A 22,259-nucleotide genomic window follows, 5' to 3' on the forward strand; every position below is an offset into this window, starting at 1 on the left:
GAAATGGCACCTTCTGGGACATGCCATTCTGAGACTGAGAGAAAAACAAAACTGGAAGAAAAGTGTATTTTCTCTTAGTGTCTTTTATGAACCAGCAGGTGTTACATCTCACTATGCATTGGCTAAAACAAGTCACGTGGCTGATCTTGACCATGAATTGGGGAAGCATTCTTCTCTAACAGAAAGACACTACAGGTCACAGGGCAATGGGGAGTTTCCTACAAGCTGGGGATGAATAATCTGGAATGATACGATATAGAGAAGTCAAAAACACAAGGGGCATACTGAATGAATTTAAATCCTGACTCCACCACTTAGTAGTTACATGAATTTTATAAATGACTTAAATTTCTGTGACTCCCTTTATTCACTTTAAAATGGGGTTGTATAGCATCTTCCTCATAGGTTTGTTAACATGCATTCAGGTGTGTCCAAGGGAGGGAACACAGTTGTGGGTGCTTAGTTTCTGTTTCTTGTTGGGCTAGAAAAGCCCTTTCCTCATCCGTCTTTTTGCTTATTGCCAGAGACAGAAACTAAAAACCATGGCTTCAGGCTAATAAAAGCCTGAAACAAAACAAAACAGAAGTACAACAACAAAATAAGGTGGATTGGACAAGCTTGCTTAGATGAATTGACTCAAGTGCCGAAAATATAGAAAGTGCTCATTAAACAAAATATTTTAATAGATGTTGTTTAATAATGGCCTTTAAACTAATTGTACTTACGTTTCTAAAATAACATGTGTGTGTTGAATTGGTGTATGTGATTTTTTTTAATGCATTTTGAAATACCAGTATAGCGCTTCTTATTTGTCTGTCTTCTCTATTCTACTAATATAAAGATAGTCTAACTGTCTTCTTTGTATCCCTAGAAACAGCACCTGCTCAGCACACATCAGTAGCTTTTTTCATAAGAAAAAAGTGAGTAGAATAAGAGAAAGTGCTGGGAAAGTTTCAACAAAAGAGGACATAGAAAATCTATTGAGCAGTTGCTCAGATAAAAGTTTGTAGAAATAGATTAAAATTAGAAGAATTTCTTGAAGGGAAAAAAGCATTTAATGAACATGTAAGAGAAAAGATATTTTAGATTTGGATGGAGATTTTGTTGGGGAATTTTCAGCGTTAAGATTATCCCCTATTTCTTTATTTTTACTAGTTAGTGTGCATTGTATAAAATAGATGATTATAATTTCTTATTCATTTATTTACATATTGAGATACCTTTACAACTTTAAAGATTGTAATATGTCTGTCTTGTTACCATCATATCCATCAACTTTACATGGTACCATCAGAGAAAGTATTTTTAAAAGTTTGTTAAATGAATAGGTGATGCCAAGATCCAAAGAAATTAATTTTCCACCATTTAAACTTAAGTTTGAAATTTCCCAAACTCTAAAATAAATTTTAAAAATAAATTGCATTACGGATTCAGAAATAATCCACATTCTTTTCATGAATTATCCTGATTAGTACAAGCCACCTGATTCGGAAGATTTGCAGTAAAATGCTTGGGCTGTGAAACTAAAATCATTTACAAAACAGATTGAAATGGAAAATGCTAAGTTCAGCTGCCCTCACTTTAGCAGCCACAATAAAGTGAATTGATCCCAAATTGGTGGTTATGTAGAATTCCGCTTGAGCAACTCTCAATTTCCAACTGTTAGTACCGTATCTATAAACAAAGTTGTAAGGCGTTATGTGTGCCATAAGCTACATCAAATGAGCCATCAAATGAAGAGCTTGTCCTATTTGCTTAAAATTACAGAGATGCAAGAAATCTGTTATGTACTTTTGAATTAGTAAGTGTAAGATTATTAGTGAGCAAATTGTGTGCCGTTGTCTGACTTTCTCAAGAAGTTTAAGCCTCATTAAAAGAATTGGCTAGGCTGGGCGCGGTGGCTCACGCCTATAATCCCAGCATTTTGGGAGGCCAAGGCGGGTGGATCACGAGGTCAAGAGATGGAGACCATCCTGGTCAACAAGGCGAAACTTCGTCTCTACTAAAAATACAAAAATTAGCTGGGCATGGTGGCGTGTGCCTGTAGTCCCTGCTACTTGGGAGGCTGAAGCAGGAGAATTGCTTGAACCCAGGAGGTGGAGGCTGCGGTGAGCTGAGATCGCGCCACTGCACTCCAGCCTGGGTAGCAAGAGCGAAACTCCGTCTCAAAAAAAAAAAGAATTGGCTAATGCTTTGTTGTAATCAACTACTTAAATTCCTTCCCTCTCTTTTTTAAATTGTTTTTTTTTTTTGTTTTGTTTTGTTTTGTTTTTACAATTTGACCCAGAATACTCTTGACTGTAGAATTTCAGTCAAGAAATTCTACAGACTATTTTTTAAAGCTCATTTTTTAAAAGAACTAATTCTTAGCTTGCTTGGCCCTTTCATTTTTCTGTCAATTTTTTTTTCTAGTTCAGATCCTTCATATAATTCAACACTAAATCTTAATCATCATGTGAACTTGTGTTAATTTATTTCACAATTATTTATTAAGCACATACTCTGTTTCCAGTATGGTGTGAGGTACTGAGGATGGACTGTAATAGATACTTTGGTCTGAAGCTATAGTTCAGCTTTTCAAGGCCTTTGAAAGACCTTTCTCTTTCCAGTTTTTATCACAAAGTTTTCTGCTGCTTTTTATTCAGCACTCTTCTAAGAGAACTTAAGATAAATAATGTTTGATGATGACAAATCAGTCTAGTGTGAGAAAATAGCAAACAAATTACAATTGCAGGGGCAGAATCAGGAAGGTGGTAGCTCGAGTCCATGCAAAAGTATTAAGGAGCACCAGTAAAGGCAACTACATAGGTAATACAGTAGACAGTATAAACATTTTTATCTGCTGCTATCTGTCGTAAAGAACAACTGCATAAAATAATAGTTATAAAAACGTGAAGATTCAGATTACAGTGTATACAGATGTAATTCAAAAAGGAGGAGGAAATGGAGCTATATTGGAGCAAATTAGCTTTATACTATTAAAATTATATTGGCATAATCTAAGCACATTGTTTAGATTAAGTTGCTAATTTTAATCCCCAGTGTTACCACTAAGAAGATAATTTTTTTGAAAAATGTAGAAATATAGGTAAAGAAACAAAAGAATTAAAATGGTATACAGAAAATACTCAACATCAAATAAAGCAGTAGTGAAGAAATAGAGAAACACAAGAGATACAATATATATGTCACACATAGTAAAATGGCAGATATAAATTATATTTTCTTAACAATTAAAGTAAATGTAAATGGATTAGATACTTCAAAGGGCATAGATTGGCATAATAGATAAAAACCAACCAATAATAAAAAATCCCATGATCCAACTTTACACTGATTAGAGACATACCTTGTATTCAGATATCAGATAGGTTAAATGTAAAATAACAGAAGAAGATGTACTAAAACAATCACAAATAGGGAGTTAATGTGGTTAAGTAAAATTAGACAAAAGAAACTTTAACAAAGAATATGACTATACATAGAGAAGGACATTTCATAATGATGACAGAGTCTATCCATCTGGAAGATATAAAAGTTGTAAACATACATACCTTTAACAACTGAAACCCAAAATACACCAAGCAAAAACTAGGAGAATTCAGGAGACAAATAGGCAGTTAGACAATTAGAGTTGAAAACTGTAATACTCACAAGCAGTAATGGATAAAAAAAAAAAAAAAACACAGGCAGAATATTAACAGGAAAATAAAAGATTTAAACAAAACTATGAAACCACTGGACTTAACAGATATTTATAGAACACTCCATCAAAAACAGAAGAATGCATATTTATCCCAAGTGCACATAGAACTTTCTCCAGGTTATAAGAAATGTCCTAAAGCAAGCCTCAATACAGCTTAAACAATCAAAATAATCAAAATAGATTTTCCTACCATGATGGAATTATATTAGAAATTAATTATAGAAAGAAAATTATTGAAATTCACAACTGTTTGAAAGTTAAACATCATACTTTTAAATAATCAATAGGTAAAAGAGGAAATCAAAAAGGAAATTAGAAAATGTTTTTGGATGAGTGAAAATGAAAACAGCATATATACACATACGAAATACAGCAAAACAAGTGCTCAGAGAGAAATTGATAGCTGTAAGCATCTATATTAAAACAGAGGAAAGACTGTAAATAAAAACAACCCTCCAAAAGAAACAACCAAACCAAAAAAAAAAAAAAAAAAAGAGAAAAAATCAAAGCCAAAGCAGATAGTAGGAGAAAAATAATAAAGATTAGACAGGGAATAAATGAGGCATAGAAAAACAAAAGAAAAAATATATAATCCTGAAAGTTGGTACTTTGAAAAGATCAGAGAAAATGACATACTTTTTCCTAAGTTAATCTAGAAAAAAGAGAGAAAACAAAAATCACTAACAACAGAAATTATCTTCCCAATTTGATTTGCTTTTGCTTATCTATCACTACTGTCATTACAGAAACAAGAAGAGGATAAGAGAACAGTATGAAAAAATGTATGCCAGCAAATAGCCTAGATGAAATGGACAATTTCATAGAAGACAGAGACTACTGAACCTGACTTAAAGAGAATTAGGAAATCTGAGTAAAGATTAAATTAGTAATCAGGAGACTTCCCACAGAGAGAAGCCCAAGTGGCTTCACCATTGAATTGCACTCAACATCTGAACAAGAATTAATGCCACTCCTTCACAACTTTTTCCAAAAACTACTAAAAGAAGAAACACTCTCATTTCCTTATATGAAGCCAGAATTTCCCTGATATTAAAACCACGGACATTACAATAAAATAAAACTACAGACTAATATAGTTATAAATATAGATGCGAAAGTATTCAACAAAATGCTCTCAAACCAAATCCAACAATATATAAAAAGAATTATACCCAATAAATCAACTGTGAATTAGCATGCCGTTGGAAGGTGGGTTTAACATATGAGAATCAATCAATGCATATTAATGAAATAAAGCTATAACATCACATCATCCTAGTAGATGCAGTAAAAGCACTTGAAAAAGATACAATACGTTTTCATGATAAAAACACTCAACCATCTGGGAATAAAGGGGACTTCCTCAATTTGACAAAGATCATCTATGAAAACTTGATAGCTGACTTCATACTTAATGGTGAAAGACTGAATATTTCCTTACTAAAGCAGGAACAAGACAAGTATGTCTGCTATAACCATTTTCATTCAATATTGAATAGAACTGATTCTCTGCAGGGCAAACAGGCAAGAGATAATATTAATAGTAATAAAAAATAAAAGTCATCAAGATTGCAAAATAAGAGGAAAACTATTTCTACATGTATGTTAGGTGATATTTTATATAGAAAATTCTAAAGATTTTGCAAAAAAATATATTAGAACAAATAAATGAGTTCAGCTAGTTTTCAAGATGAAATATTAATATACAAAAATCCATTTTATTTTTATACATGAGCAAAGAAAAATTCAAAATGAAATTACCAAAAATTAATTTAAATAGCAATAAAATTAATCAAATACCTAGAAATAAATTTAAGTAAACAAGTTTAATAAGAGACTTCAGCCAGGCTTGGTGAGTCATGCCTGTAATTTCAACACTTTGAGAGACTGAGGTGGGAGGATCACATGAGGCCAGAAGATCAAGGCCAGTATGGTCAACATGGCAAAGCCATGTCTCTACTAAAAATACAAAAATGAACCATGCATGGTGGTGCAGTGCACAACTATAATTCCAGCTATTCAGGAAGCTCAGGCATTAGAATCACTGGAACCCAAGAGGTGGAGGCTGCAGTGAGCAAAGATTGTACCACTGCATTCCAGCATGCATGGCAGAGTAAGATTCTTGTCTTAAAAAAAAACACTAGAAAAAGGCTTTAACATAAACATGTATATTTAGGGAAGGTCCAGAAATTATAGAAACATGGATTCCATGCAGCAGTTATAATCCCCTATAAAGAAAATTATGAATTCACTCTATTGCTGAGGATTCTAACATAGGCAACAAAGATCTAGGGAGAAAATCACCCTATTTTTGTATTTAAAAAGGTACATCTATTCAATGATGTGGTTCTAGTCTCTATGTAGGCAACAAAAATAATCAAAAGGAAATAGCTCTGAATTACTAAAAATAAATATGTTGATCAAATCAATAAAATAGACAATACTCCTTTGATATTTTCAAATCCAATACATGAATATCATTTACAGATCTAATTATTAGAAACTTCAATGAGTAGGCTACAGTTATACAAGTTTCTCTAGTCAGTTCAGAAGTATTTCCATTCAACCATCACATAGTCCATATCTGTAACATCGTGTTCTACATCACCATATTCAGTTTCAGGAAGTTTACCAGCACAATCCTTGAATCATATGTAGTACAGGTTAAACATCTCTAAACCCAAAACCTAAGTCTAGCTGCTCTAAAATCCCAAACTTTTGAGAGCTAACATGCCAGAAGTGGAAAATTCTCCTTCTACCTCATGTGACAGGTCATGTTAAAGTCAGCCAAAACTTTGTTTCATGCCCCAAATTATTAAAAGTGTTTGATAAATTTGTTTTAAGACTATGAGTATTGAATGTTTATAAAACATGATTAAGTTTTGGGTTTAGACTTAAGTCCCATCTAAAAGATACCTTATGTATGGGAAAATAATCCAAAATCAAAAAAAAAAAAATCCCACATCTGAAACACTTTTGGTCTCAAGAATTTCAGATAAGGAATATTCAATCTGTACACAACATGTACACCTTCAAGTACAAAATACTGAAGAAATAAAGAAGAACTAAATAAATGAAAAGATACTCCATGTTCATGGATTAGAAGATTCAATCTTGTTAAAGTAGAAATAATCTCCAAATTAATCTATGAGTTCAAAGCAATTCCTGTTAAAATTCCAGATGGCTTTCATGTTTTGTGCACAAATTGACAAACTGATCCTAAAATTAATGTGGAAATGCAAGAGACAGAGAATAGCAAAAGTAACCTTGAAAAAGAAAAAACAAATTGGAAAACTTAGCTCTGAATGTCAAATCTTAATAAAAAGCCACAGTAATTAAGACAGCATGGTACTTGCATACAGCTAGTCATATAAATCAATGGAATAGAATTCATAGCCCACAAATAAACTCTCATATTTATGATCAATTGAGTATTGACAAAGGTTTTTAACACAGTTCAATGGGAAAATTCATAGTCCTCACAACAAATGGCGTTAAGATAACTATGTATCCAAATGCAAAAGAATGGCGTTGAACCTCACCTCACACCATATTCAAAACTTAACTCAAAGTGAATTATAGAATTATATGTAAGAGCTAATCTTTTAGAAGAAAACACAAAAGCAAATCATCATGACCTTGGCTTAAGCAGTAGGTTCTTAAATATGACACCTAAACCATAAGCAACAAATGACAACATAGATACATTAGAATTGACAAAATAAAAACTTTTGTGCTTCAAACTGTACCATTAAAAAATTTAAAAGCCTATATAATATCTGCAAATCATATATGTGTTAAGGGATTTGTACCCAGAATACATAAAAATTCTTATGAATTAATAATTTAAAAAATAATTACAAGTAGGCAAAGATTTGAATAAACACTTCTGCAAAGAATATATTCAAATGGTCAGTAAGCACATAAGATGATGCTTAACATCATTAGTTATTAGAGAAATGTTAATCAAAATCATTATGAAACACCTATTCACACTCAATAGCATAGACTTTTTTTTTTATTTTTAAAGGCAGTAATCATTATTGGTAAGGTTGTGGAATAATTGGAATCCTCCTACATTGCTGGTGGGAATGCAAGACGATGCAACTGCTTTGGAAAACAGTTTGGTAGTTCCTCAAAATCTTAGACAATTACCACATTACCCACCAATTCAATCTCTAGCTATATACCCAGAGAACTGAAGACATGTTTACACAAAAAGTTACACACGAATATTCATAACAGCATAATTCATAGTAGCCAAAAAGTGGAAACAATCCAAATGTTATCAGTGAATAAATGGATAAACTAATGGTGCTATATGTAAGCAAAGAAATATTATTCAGCTATTAAAAGACATGAAGCACTGATATATGCTACAAGATTGATGAATCTTGAAAACATACTAAGTGAAAGAGGCCAGGCACAAAAGGCCGTATGTTATATAATTGTGTTTGCATGAAATGTTGAGAATAGGCAAATATATAGAGGCAAAATTATTTGTCCTTGGCAGAAGCTGGCAGAACAAAAAATGAGAAATGACTGCTAATGGATTTGGAGCCTCATTTGAGGGTGATGAGAATGTTCTAGATTAGACAGGGGTGATGTGATGATAGTTGCACAACTCTATGAATATTCTGAAAATCATTTATTTGAACCCCTTAAAGCAGTGAGGTTTATAGTATATGAATTATATCTCAATAAACCTTGTTTTTTTTTTTTTGAAGAAAGAGCAAAACTGATGGGATATTTTACATTTTTTTTAATGGAAGAATTATTTCGTTTTCTTTTTTAGGAAGTTATTCTGCTGAAACCACAGGAAAGCAAAGAAAGATTAAACACACAATTTGATATGTTAATGTAATGAGAGGGTTGTTTTTCCTGTACTTCTGATTAAAGTTTTTTTCTGTACTCATATGGACATTAAAATGGTCCATAGAAGTGCAAAAAATGAAATAACCTATATCAAGTCCCAGAGAGCAGAGGGAAAACCATTTTTTACAAAGAAGTCATAGACTGTGTGACAGCACAACGTTGCGAGATAACAGATCTGGAGTTGGACAAGGGGCCGGAGGCATAGTGAGAAGATCAGGTACTGCAGTTGTCATCCAAGAGGGCCATCTGTACACTCTGAAAGTGGAGCTATTCATAGTGAGAATGAAGCCAAGAATGTGTTAAGGGATGAATGAAGGGACGAATAAAATTATAGTCCTCATGGTAAGAATTTAGCATGCAAATCTTAATTCTAACAGAGCAGTACCGAAGTAAACAAAAAGTGTGTCAAGAAATCACGGAATTTAATCTGAAACTCTTCCTCGGAGTTTGAACATAGTTATGCTCATATGGTGTTGGGTGCAAGGGGCAAGGAAAATTTTTATGTTTTCCTGCTGAACAGGGAAAAGCAAGGAGGTTATTGTTTCATATGAGACAGCCAGTGCCTACCAAATATTTGTTGTGCTCTGTGATGATGAAATGGATAATGGCTATAGAATACGGTAAGGGGAAAGGGGCCTTGTCCTAGAAGTTTCTTAGCACTTAGCAAATGGAACAGGCGTTTGCTATGTATTAAGAAAAAGCATCATCCAAACTCTCAGACTCATCCAGCCATGAACTTAACTCTGCTCCTCTTCCTCCCAGATAAAATTCTTGACTTATTTCCATTTGTCATTTTTTTCTCACTCACCGCCACCTCCACTGATTGCTCAGCCCACTTCAACCTAGCTTCAGCTTTCATCACTACAGTGAAACTGCTTACACAAAGGTCGCCAATGATTTCAAAGCATATGTATTTTTAAAGTTTATTGCTTGGTCTTTTGCCATCATTAAGCAATGTTACTCATGATTTAATTGCTCATATACTTTCTTCCTACATTGACTTGAATACTTTTTGCTTTGAATACTTACCTTTCCTTCCCTGGCCAGTAAATGCCACTTTCCATGTTTTAAATGAGGTGAATATCAAATATATACATCAGACTAGTCCTCTGGGATACACACAAATACACATCAACACTCATTGTACCTTTATTATAAATCTTGAAATGAGTTTTTATAAGTCCTGCAACTAAAGTTTAAAAAAAAATACATTCTTTTTTTTAATTGTTTTGGCTATTCCAGGTCTTCTGCGGTTTCATAAAAATTAAAATCAGTACTTTAATTTCTACAAAAAAGACTGTTGTGGTATTGAATGTGATGAATTGCATTAAATCTATAGATCAGTTTGGGGAGAATTGCCGTATTAACAATACTAAGCCTTTTAATGCATGAGCATAATGAATCTATTTAGGAGTTGTTGTCTCTTTGCAATGTTTCATCATTTTCAGTATATATTTTGTCAATATTTTATGAAATCTGTGCCTAAAACACATTCTGTTACTGAAACTTTTAAAATTTAATTTCCCATTTATTGCTAGTATATAGAAGTGCAATTAATTTTTGTCTGTTGACTTAGTGTTCTGCTTCTTGCTAAATTCTTTTATAAGTTCTAGTGGGTTTTTTGTGGATTCTTTAGGATGATCTTTGTAAGCAATAATTTCTTCTTAATAGAACCAATCTGTAGACATATTTATTTATTTACTTATTTATTTTTCTTTCCTGCTTGTATTGGCTCAAAGTCCAGTACAATATTCAGAATAAATGGCGAGAGAAGACTTGATTTTTTGAATGGTAAGCCACCACTTCATTGCTAGAATAAATCCAATTGAGCAAGTGGTATCATCCTATTCTGATATATTGCAGGCTTTGATTTGATAACATTTTTAAGGAGCTTTCTATCTCTAATCATGAAGGATATTTAGTTGTTAGCTGTCTTTTGTTGTCATATCTTTAAATTATCAAAATAAATGTGGCCTCATGAAATTTGTTGAAAAATGCATTTTCTGTACATTTCATCAAAAGTCTGAATAAAAGTGGTATTAGTTATTCTTTACTGTTTGATTGAATTCATTAATAAACCTATCTGGGCCTGGAGATTCTTTTGTAGCAAGATTGTAAGTACAATGTCAGTTTTGGTCAACTTTGTCTTTCACAGGCTTTGTCCGTTTCATGTATGTTGGCAAATTTGTTGTTTATTCATAATATTTTTAATGTTTGTAGCATGTTTGCACCTTCCTCATAACTTTATCCTGGTCACAAACACTTTTTAAGACAGAGTAGGTTTTAAGGTACATCATGTACATGCTATTTCTAATTCATAACTATGGTAATATATTTTTCAGGGTATACTTTTGTGTTAAATATGATTATAAAGTTTAGTTATAATTGTGAAATAAAAGCAGAATGTGTGTATTTTACTTAATTCTCCTCAGTGTCTGCTTAATTAAAATCTATAAGGTTTACAATACTGTAGTTTTAGGGATGCATTAAGGATTATTAATGCATAGTTTCTGGAACTCAGTAATGTCAGTTATTCCTCTTGATTTTATATTGACTTTCTCTGGATTCTAAGTGTCTCTAGACAGCACATCAATGGAGAAATTTAGGTGTCCTCAAAATGAGTACAGGATTCAGCATCTTCTATCTTTATTTAGGTCATCATTTAAAAAGGGCATCACTACATTTTATTTTTCCTGATTTCAGGGACCATAACTATGCTCCCCATAGCTGTTTTTTCTTTATGAGAACTGTTGTTTTCTTTGTTGTTATTTTGTTTTTGTTTTTTGAGACAGAATTTTGCTCTTGTTGCCCAGGCTGGAGTGCAATGACGAGATCTCAGCTCTCACCGCAACCTCCTCCTTCTGGCTTCAAGCAATTCTCCTGCTTCAGTCTCCTGAGTAACTGGGATTACGGGCATGTACTGCCATGCTTGATTAATTTGTTTGTATTTTTACAAAATACAAAATTTGTTTGTATTTTTAGTAGAGTCTGGGTTTCTTCATATTGGTCAAGCTGGTCTCGAATTCCCGACCTCAGGTGATTGAGAACTGTTTCTCATGGTTGCAGAAGTCATCAGATGCAAAATGTTGATTCTCTCCCTCAGGGGAACAGTCAGTGATATAATCGCTGAAGTTTAATTGATCTCTCAGAGAACATTTAGAAAACAGTTCGGGATCATTTAGCAGACACATATCGGCTTTTCACGATAGAAGTATTCTGGAACTTTCAAACATTCATTGCTGGAGTTGTTTTTAAAAATTTCTGTTTAAAATGAGAATCACAGAAGAGAAGGTTCCTGTCTGTCTCCAACCAATGGATTAAAAGATTGAGTTGAACCACTACTATGTAAAAAGGGTTGTCTACATGAGAAGACATACAGAGCGAGAAGACAAATAATTTATCAGATATTTTCCATTTAAGGCAGGTTTCTGTTAACATCATTTGCTTCTTCGAGAGAGAATATGGTCAAAGGAAATGCCATATTAATTTATCTGTGTGGACATTTATGTAAAATTCTGTTCTCAAATTAAAGATTATTGAACAGACTTTGATCTTGTGGTGTAAAAAGCAACAAAATCTATCCAATATCTATTCTGAAAGACCACAAGGACACATTGTTCAGTACTGGTTTGCATCACAGAGACAAAAAGCAAAAGCTGAATAATCTCAATAGAATAAACGTGGCCTTATCTTGCGCTTGTTGGCACATTTTCCTCTTTAAAAAATTATGCATGCTGAATTTTATTGTTGTGTTGACTAAACCCTATCAATCTTCATGAGCTTACAACTAAGAAAATATTATACTTGGAGGGACTCCCTGCTATTATCAAATAACTTTGAAAAGAAATGGAAAAGTACAAGTTGTGTAACTATTCTTACAAATTCCAGCTATTGGAAATAATGTAAGACCACAAAAAATCCTCAATGGTTTTGTGTGCAAGGGTTGGACCACAAAATTTGTTTCAAACAATTTTATAACTACAAATAGTGAACAACAGAGAATACTTGATTTTATATACATACATATATACACACACACAACACACACAGACGCGCGCGCGCGCGCGCGCACACACACACACACACACACACACATATATATTCTTTCATTCAAAGGTTTGCTTTGTCTGAACTTGAGAAGCAGAAAACCTAAAAAGCTTTGGGAAGTTGAGTCCTATTTCTCTGTCTGGCAGCAGATGGCAGTATTGATGCGTGAAAAAAAAAAATCCATAAAGGTTGCTTGATGTTAGTTGCTGAGTTTTCCTTTTCTTTAAACTTTACTATCTGAGCTGAACAAAAATTCCTAATAAGATAATATGGCTGTCATCCCTTTATCATTCTCCTTTCCCAGGCTTTTATCTTTTACAATATCTTTTCCACTTGCAGCTTTCTTTAGACGTTGACAAAATTTTGATGTTTCAACTTTTTTTTTTCCACCCAAACTCCTATTTGGCATTCGACTGAATTAATGTCAAGCACATACTAAGCTCAGCAAATGTTCTGGAGAAGCAGGCGCTCAAAGCTCCCAGACCTCAGGCGTCTGGAAACCTTTCCTGACTGTGTTTTCTAATTACTTCCCCAAAGTGGAACTTTCCTAAGTCAAATTGCAATATGGGTCTGTCTCTTCTCCTTACAGATCCCTGGAACATCATCTGTAGTTCAGAGAAAATGGAAGCCCCTGCAGCCTGTTTCACAGTGTCGAGGGCCAGGACAGCCGACCAAGTCCCGGATAAGCGCTGTGGCTGCTGAAATAAAGCAGATCCGAGCCAGAAGGAAAACAGCCCGGATGTTGATGGTTGTGCTTTTGGTATTTGCAATTTGCTATCTACCAATTAGCATCCTCAATATGCTAAAGAGGTAAAACATATCTGTTATTTAAAAATGAAATAGCTTGCCATGTCTTGGTTCTTAATTAACTTCTTTTTTATACCGGCCAGAGAAAAATCTAAACTTTCTGCCTAGATACCTTGCCAGGCCAGAAGACTCAGTTATGTTGTTGCCAGCAGGTACGGCGAACAGCCTTTAAGAGTGCTGAGACATGTGCTCTTGTCTATGCGTATTCTCAGTTGCATGGCAGACATAAAACAGATGTTTCTCCAATCTCTTCAAGCTAGTTGCTAAACCTTAGATGCAGACAAAGCTCTAATGCGTAGCATCTCATTTACAGCTTGTAGTTCTTTCTTGATGAGAACAAATGGGTTTTCTAAAACTTCTTTTCCAAAAAAATAGCCCCTTGTGAGAGAGTTCTATCTTAAAGATAGAAAAAGATAAGAATCTTTTGTTAGTATGTGAATTATACTTAAAAGTGCATTGGCGAGCACTTAAAAAAAAAAGCAATCAAGGCAGATGTGTATGTCGAATGTCTAAACAGAAAGAAAGAAAATTAATTTCCTGAAGTCACTGAATCACCTCAGGACAAATATTAATAAAAATCAGAGAAAGTATGTTATTTGTTACAATGCAGGCACAACTGTTAAGTTTAAGAAATTGACCAATGCCATGAACAGCAGATACAGAAGCAGTGGTACCCAGTGAACTTCATGACCAGCCAACTTTATTGGGAATTATCAAAACTGTTGCACATAGACTGGTCCCAAGGCAATACCAATTCTGTTTATAACAGGCTTCTAAGTTAGGCTAGAATTGCTCCTCTCCCTTTTCCCTGTCAGAGTCAGTATCATATCCCTCACAGCTGGGAATTCTGGAGAGAGGGAGCATTGGCTGGAGTGAGAGAAAGGTGGTATAACTGGCTGCAAAGAGTTTTCATTCTCTTTGGCCCCTGTTTTTGATTGTTTAATGGCTTTTTCAATGACGAGGAAATGGAGAATAAAATTTTCTTCAGTAATGCTATTTCCTATAATCCCAGCCTTAAAGTATATAATTTTTGTGGCCTGGGTCCTTGAGATATATGCTAGCTTGCAAGAAAACAAATTATTTTGCCCTTCATATCTTTTCATCCTTTGCTTCTTTTTTTTTTTTCTCATAGAAATTTAATACAGATTTATTATGGCCACTTGCTAGATAGTGTCTTCTGCTTTTAAGAACTTTATAAACATGTTATGTTACTGGATGGGTTTTCTTCTTTCTCTTTTTAATCTTCTTTCTCTTTTAGTCAGTCTAAATTCAATGAAAATTGAATTTACCTCTCTCTGGGTTGTGTATTTGGATTCCTGTATCTCAGAATTTGCTCCTTCTTTTTATTTCCAAATACTTTCTTGGTCAGTAATATTTGTCTGATTCTTCTGACTCAAATCCCTTCCTTTCCAAGAAAAATAAATAACTTTCAAAGGAGTGAGGCCATGTTAAATTTAAAATATTTCAAGTTTTTGGGCATCTTCCTCTTTTCTACAACATAAAAACTTTTGAAAAAAAAAGAACTTGAAAATTGTTTTTCTTGTTACCACACACATTTTTTTTTCAAATGTTTGTATCTTTCTTTGTCCTTGCATGTTAAATTTGTTTTTTCTTTCTCCCACAAAAACCATTTCTAGCTTCTTCTCCTTAAAACTTAACTTTTTGCCAGATTAGTCAAAACCAGTTTATTTATAGCAGTTCAGGTTTGTCCAGGATTTCAAAGATATTTTGAGGTGAAGGCTGATAACATAGATAAAGAGTGATGACACATGCCTTTTGTTCATATTGTTTCACTCTATATAGTATTTTTGTAAAAGTCTAGTACTCTTTAGAGCATCACCTTATATAATAAGTGCATTTTTGTCATGCTATCTTGTTGTAAAACACACACACACACATACTGTTGTAAAACACACACACACATACACACACAAATGGGGCACAAATCACACAATCAAAGATGGTGACTTTAGCAGGAAAAATATATCATCTTTGGCCTATAACCTTGTTGTGTAGCTGTAAGTTATCTGTTGCAGGTTAGTGATTAGAATTTGGTAGATGGGACATTTCTAAGTATGGAGAAAATTTTTAAATAGTCTTTAAAGATAGCATAATAAAATATTTTTTAAAGTTTAAAATACGTGAAAAATTAACACATTAATTTTTTTAAAAATTACCAAATCTCTCCCTATTGAGAACTGTTTCTTCTCTGGGTATTAAGGAGTCCCAGAAGGCAAGTTTCAGATAGTCCAGGATGATTGGAGTTGAAGGCATATGGTACTTTGATCAATACATAAATGAAAGTATGAAAAAGTATTTAAAGACTATCATTTAGGAGTGATTTTCAAATGATACACATAATGGAATATTAATATAACATAACTCAATTGTATTTAGAAAATGAAATAAAGAAGATATAAATTCAACTTCTGTATTCTTATTCACAGGAAATACCACGTCTGCTATTTTTAGGGAGGGAGAGAACCTTCTCTGACCTGGCTTGGCTTTTGATTTATTAATTGTGCTGTGGAGGTTCTGTTCAGGCACTGAATGTATTCTAAACCAGTTATGGGTTCAGAAACCAATCTGTGGTCAATGCCTGCAACAGAGGAGGACAGGGGTCAGACCAACCTCTACTAATAGCCTTGTTCACCTTTGAATTTAATTATTTTATTAAAAGGTACTTTTCTGTTGTTTTTTTCCTACAGAGTATTTGGGATGTTTACCCATACCGAAGACAGAGAGACTGTGTATGCCTGGTTTACCTTTTCACACTGGCTTGTGTATGCCAATAGTGCTGCTAATCCAATTATTTATAATTTTCTCAGTGGTGAGTTTTCAACTGTTTCTTCTATAAGCGACAGTTCTAACCAAGGATGAGGAATCGATGACCACTCTTCAATTATATGAAGAGTTCAGTTGCTATTCAAGCTTTTTTTTCCCCTGACCTGATTTGTCTTGAGCATGTTCCTTTTTGAAGTAAAAATATTTGTTACTGAACTCATCAGAGAAAATAAGTGATTTTTTTCCATGTAATACTTATAAGAAATGTTGTAAATAGAAGAAAAGTAAACATTCTGAGAAATCAATAACACAAAATCTTACATGACATACTTTAAACTCATGATTTGCAAAAGTATAAAATACTTTGTTCTGTTTTGCTTTGCTGTATTATTCCTTTTCCAAAATGTGTAGCCTGAGACAGAATTGAGACCTATTCACTTTAACATATTTTGCTATATTTACATTTCTCTTGTGAGTATCATCTCTTGGATTTATCTCAATATTTCCCACTGACTACCCAACATTTCCCATTGACTACTCATAGATAACGCGTAAGTTAAATAACATAAACTTACATATATTTGTAACTTATCCAATTTATATCTGTTTATGGAATTAATATAATTATAAAATTCACGTACTTCACTACTGTTTTATTCACATTTTGCCTTACTAACTTTTAGAATTATGTTTTAATTAGCTACATCTTTACATTACCTTAATCTCCAACTCATTGGCTATTTCTTTGTTATTTCTATTTTCAAATATATGATGATTTTATGTGAAAGAATAGAAATTCATTTTGTGGTGTATTTATTAAATCACATGCATCTTCCAACTTTTATTGTTGGCTTTCTGGTTGCATAGGTTGAAAAAAAAGGCAACCAATTAAGTTGTTGAGAAATAAGAAATCTAGCACAATGTCCAAAGCTCTGAACCTCACGCTAAGCAGATAAAGGCTATGAGGAAGTTATAATGAGAAGTGTTTGAAGCAGAAGTCACAGGGCGATGTCAAAGTCAAAGTATGGGGATAAAAGTGAGCTAGAGGAGGCAAAATCACTGATAACTTGTTAATGTGACTGCTATCATGCTGGGCCCAGGAACATTCATCTTCTCATTTAATCACTAATAACTCAGTGGGTAACTGAGGCTAAAAGAGAAGACATGATGATTCCTAATAATGCCATTCACAGTAATAAAAGTGGCTGATTCATTCTCATAGTTCTCCAATATTTCCCATGTAATTTGAAGACAAGGAATATCTTCTGCAGTATTTTTCCCTCTTCGCTTTTTGTTCTGTCTTATATAGATTATAAAACTGGAAATTTTCTAGATATCTGGGTGTATTTTTTTCTAGATATTTTATGGATTTAATTGTTTCGGTATTATTTAGAGTAAAACACAGGGGTAGTTTTACATGATTTTGACTTTATATGACATGTTTCATTGTGTTTACTTATTAAATATCTCTGAGCATTCTTCTACTGATGATCACTTCCGTTATAGTTATGTAGGTAAAATATACCAATATGTGTAAATATATGAGGTTTGAGTATAAAAGAATGAAACACGCTAAGCACCATACATGAAAGGCAGCCTCATTATTTTATAGAAATACTTCATTGTTTCAAGAGTCTACCAAGCTTCCAATAAACTCAATTTCCTTTTTCTAGTTTCCCCATATTTGCAAAATAGTACACCTCATTGTTAGTTTGGCTCAAGGGAGCAACTCAGTTGTACCCTATTCATGATTTGTCGAAGCATTTATGCATAATTCCTTTTCCTTTCATTCTCTCTGGTTTGCCAGGAAAGTTTCGAGAGGAATTTAAAGCTGCGTTTTCTTGCTGTTGCCTTGGAGTTCACCATCGCCAGGAGGATCAGCTCACCAGGGCAAGAACTAGCACAGAGAGCCGCAAGTCCTTGACCACTCAGATCAGCAACTTTGATAACATATCAAAACTTTCTGAGCAAGTTGTGCTCACTAACATAAGCACACTCCCAGCAGCCAATGGAGCAGGACCACTTCAGAACTGGTAGAATATTTATTTATACGACAAGGATACTTGAGTAAAACTATCCTTTTTAAAATCACTGGGAACAGAAATTTTATTATCCTATTGATGTGAAGCTAAAATTACTTGTGAATTATTTTTGTTTTTTAATCTGTTGCTCTTTGGAGATTAGGAAAAAAGTCAGTGTAAAATGATTTCTAAACTTTTGATTTAAATATGTAAGAAGTTTAACCCTCAACCGAACTTATTTGAGATGATTTCACTTTTAGCTTCATGTATTAGAATGTGTCAATTAAATGTTTAAACATTTCTAACTCTTCGTATAATCCCTAATTATTTTAACCTCTCATATTTAAATTGGTTCTTAATTACCAAAATCTATCCAATGATTTTTTTGCTACTAAAAGAAGTAGCAATTACTAATTCTGAATTAATAATAGACATATGTTAGTTGACTTAATAGTTTTTTTTGAAAAATCACAAGACTGTTGTTATAATGTGATATCTAAGAAAATATTTATATATAAAATAGCATATTGTATTAGGTAATTCAAAAATTATCTTTCAAAACTACATACTCACTCATTTACACAATTTTCTCAGGTTTGTAAGTCGACCATTACTAACATTTCTTGTCTCAACATATGGCCAGTAAGACTGTATTACAGTAAAAGTTTTAACATAATTTTCATCTATAAGGAAAGACTTTAACACTTAAGAATAAGCAAAATCACATCATTATGTTCTTTTAACAACAACAAAAAAATGACATAGTCAACCTTGCTGGATTAATTTAAAAATGCACCACTGTACTAGGTGCTAGGGAATGAGGTGGGATAGATGCAAACTTGCGTTTGAAAGAGCTGCAGACTAGTGAGGGAGACATGTTGACAGGATGCAAGGCAGCAAAACATCTGGGGGACGATTCTTGGTCATGGCAGACGGGTGAAGCTACCAAGGACAGTGGTCTTCACCAGAAAGCTTGTAGCACAGTTGCCCTTTTTTTCAATTTAATTACAGTGACAGTCGATGTCAGTGGATTCCATCTGGGCCTGGGGCTGAGTACCAGGTGGTTAAAGAATAGAGGGGCTTGCTCATAACTCACACATAAATGAATAGACTATCGTGTATTTTGTAGAAAATGTGAGATCTAGGAGTCAAAGCACTGAATATTCAAATTTATTTCCTTGAAAAATTCTTCAGATTTGAATATTTACCTGAAAATTAAAAGTAAAATAAGTGTTTATGAAAGATTATTTTCACCTTATATGATGGTAACAGGTGAAAGTTCTGATTGTCTTGAAAGAAAAGATATGGAGCACAGTATAAAAAAATTTCATAGAAAATTAATTTTTGTTATTTTCTCATTTTGTCGTTACTCTCAGAGAAAAGTAAGACAACCTAATTATCCACAATTTGTTTTCAAATCTTGAAATTTGGGATTCTGTTACCTTGTGCCTTTTATGACTCAAAGCAAAAATTATCTTCTTATACAAGGTTTATTGAGATCATGTTGTAAAATATCAGCACGAAATCAGTGAAAGCAAAGTATTTTAACTCTCTCCTTTCTCCCCTTTGTATATTTCAAAACTTCTTTTCTTATTTATGCTGCATGAAAGGAGAGTTGTGATTTTCAGATTGTGATGACAGCACTTTAAATAGTTTGAGGATAACTTCAAATAACATTGATAATATGCCTTAATAGCCAAGTAATAGCTCAGAGGAAGAGTAACTTCCTTAGACCCAGAAACACTTATTTAGAATTTAAGAGAGAGAAAAGGGAGAGAGATTGGGAGGGAAATGGGGAGAGAAAGGAAAAGACTGACTAAGAGAGCAGCAGTTATGTGATAGATGGGAAGTCAGAATTCCTTTGCTCTAAATCAGTGATTCTCAAAAATGTGGTTTCTATACCATCAGCATCAGCATTATCTGGGAACTTACTGGACATGCAAGTTTCTACCCTATCCCACACCTACATAACCAGAAACTTTAGGGGTGATAGCCCAGAAGCTGTGTGTTAACAACCCCTATAGGTGATTCTGAAACTCTTTGAGATTTGAGATCCACTGCTTTCAGTGATACCACCTGACATCAGTTTATTAGCCTGCGTGAAATAGTCTTTTACTGCATGGGTATCTATCTACAACAGGGGCCACTGTCATCGCTACCCTCAATGTGGCTGGATGTCTGAAGGAAAAAACTAAGTATCAGTGTTGATTCTCACTCTTGTCATCTTATTAGAAAAATAACAGTCTACAAAACAATTGCTACTGTGTTATAAGTGCAGTGTGAAAGAAGACTGGTTTTAAGGCACTTGTGTGCTTTTGTCCAACTGGATGGCTTGAGTTTTTAAAAGTTTCAAATCCCTATCTTATTTAAACTTATAACGTGTTTTGCAGACAGTTTCTAAGAATGGTCATTGCCTGGAAGGAGAAATAAAATAAAACTAGTACTTAAAAGAAACTCTGGGAATGCAGGAGACTATGTACATAGCACTCAACATGTGAATCCACGAATCCTTCTAAAGGGTCTAGATTTAGTATGATTACCTTAACAGGACAAATGACAAAGAAACAGGTGTCCCCAAAACCTGCCAATCTTATGAAACAAAGAGGCAACTATTTACCTCATTATTTGCTAATGACACAAATGCAAAGACATCTTTCAAAAGAAATATGTTGGGACTGTTTTATGCTATACCTTGAATGTGTATCTCTCTCTCTCTCTCTCTCTCTCACACACTTTTTTTTTTTTTGCTATATTTCAAAGATTTAAGTTGTCTATATCATTGAACTATTTTTATCAATAGGAATGATATAATTTTATCTAACACCAAATGCATTTTAACTTGTTATTTCTGAACTTCTACAAAACCACGAAAACCTTCATACTTGAATATTTAGTCTTGGCTAAAGATTACTCCTAGTTTGTAAGGAAATTTACTTCTAAATTTCCAAAGCGTGGAGAATTTATTGGCCTTTAAGCCCGTGTTATAAATTATTGATGAGTTAATTGCAAGTGGCAGATACAATGACCTTGAATACTACTCCCAGTACACATTGTTTTAATGAAGATTAAGGTAAATATGGTTATAAAATTTGTCAGGCTATGCTTAAACCTGAAATATCCGAAAGGCAAAAAATCCCAAAGCTGTTTATGGACCCAAATTGTGAGGAGGGCTATTATTATTTTAATACTAGTGTAATAATAGAATGCACTTGATGTAAATTGTAATAAAAATCAACTGCATTTCAAAAAAGAAATCTTGCTAGTCGTTACAATTTAGAAAGCTTTTCAGCGTCAGTTAGTTTTACAACAAATGCCTTTTCTACTTCCTACAAGTCACAAGTTAAAAAAAAGTAATTCCACTAAGTTTTATTCAATTAGTTTTCAAATTGCATGAAACCAAAAAAAAAAAAAAACAGGTTTTTTAGAGACAATATATCAATGGAGAAAACATTGTAAAAATCTACTCTATTACCTTATGTACCACAAGAAATAAAGTACAAAGGCATGAAAAACACTAATTTCCCAAAGTTCAAAGAGAATTGTTTTCTATACAACGACTGCTACTAACAAAGGGTAACACCCCTCTCCACTTGCCACGTATTTCTAGTCTCTTAAGTTTTCTTTATACTCTTTGGAGTTAAATGTCTTTTATGTTTTTCATGAAATGTATTTCTATAATTGCTGTATCCCATGTGTGTAACATTATGTCAGTTGTTTAACAATTATCTGTCTTGAAATTCTTTATGCCTGATTGTACTGTGTCTTCATGAAGAAATTTCTTATCAAATCGGATGTGATTACACACTTACTGCTGTAAAGGATGTGCATTATGTAGTTTTTAAGTAAAAACCATATCGAGAATTCTATAATCACATTCACATTGCCCCCTCTATTGTATGAAAAATCTTGTTGTTGTTGATTAGATAAGTTGGATATTCACTCATAGTTAATGTCAAATCTTTGCAGTTAAGGATTGAATTAAGCCCTCTGGTGCGGTACCTAATGATCAAAACATTTTT

At 33.4% G+C, this 22,259-nt stretch overlaps 1 protein-coding gene across 1 annotated transcript in view; it reads left to right on the forward strand.

Annotated features, from left to right (window-relative positions):
• The window catches only part of HCRTR2 (hypocretin receptor 2), a 110,521-nt gene extending 88,463 nt beyond the window's left edge, over positions 1-22,058 (forward strand). The window contains exons 5-7 of the mRNA XM_032299743.1: positions 13,218-13,438; positions 16,144-16,265; positions 18,027-22,058. Coding sequence (XP_032155634.1) covers positions 13,218-13,438; positions 16,144-16,265; positions 18,027-18,256 — 573 coding nt within the window. The 3' untranslated portion in view covers positions 18,257-22,058. The remainder of the gene's footprint in view (positions 1-13,217; positions 13,439-16,143; positions 16,266-18,026) is intronic.
• The last annotated feature ends 201 nt before the right edge of the window (positions 22,059-22,259 follow it).

Source organism: Sapajus apella, unplaced genomic scaffold (assembly GCF_009761245.1).
Source record: "Sapajus apella isolate SASKATOON/1434 unplaced genomic scaffold, GSC_monkey_1.0 scaffold41, whole genome shotgun sequence".
In the NCBI taxonomy this organism is placed as follows: Eukaryota; Metazoa; Chordata; class Mammalia; order Primates; family Cebidae; genus Sapajus; species Sapajus apella.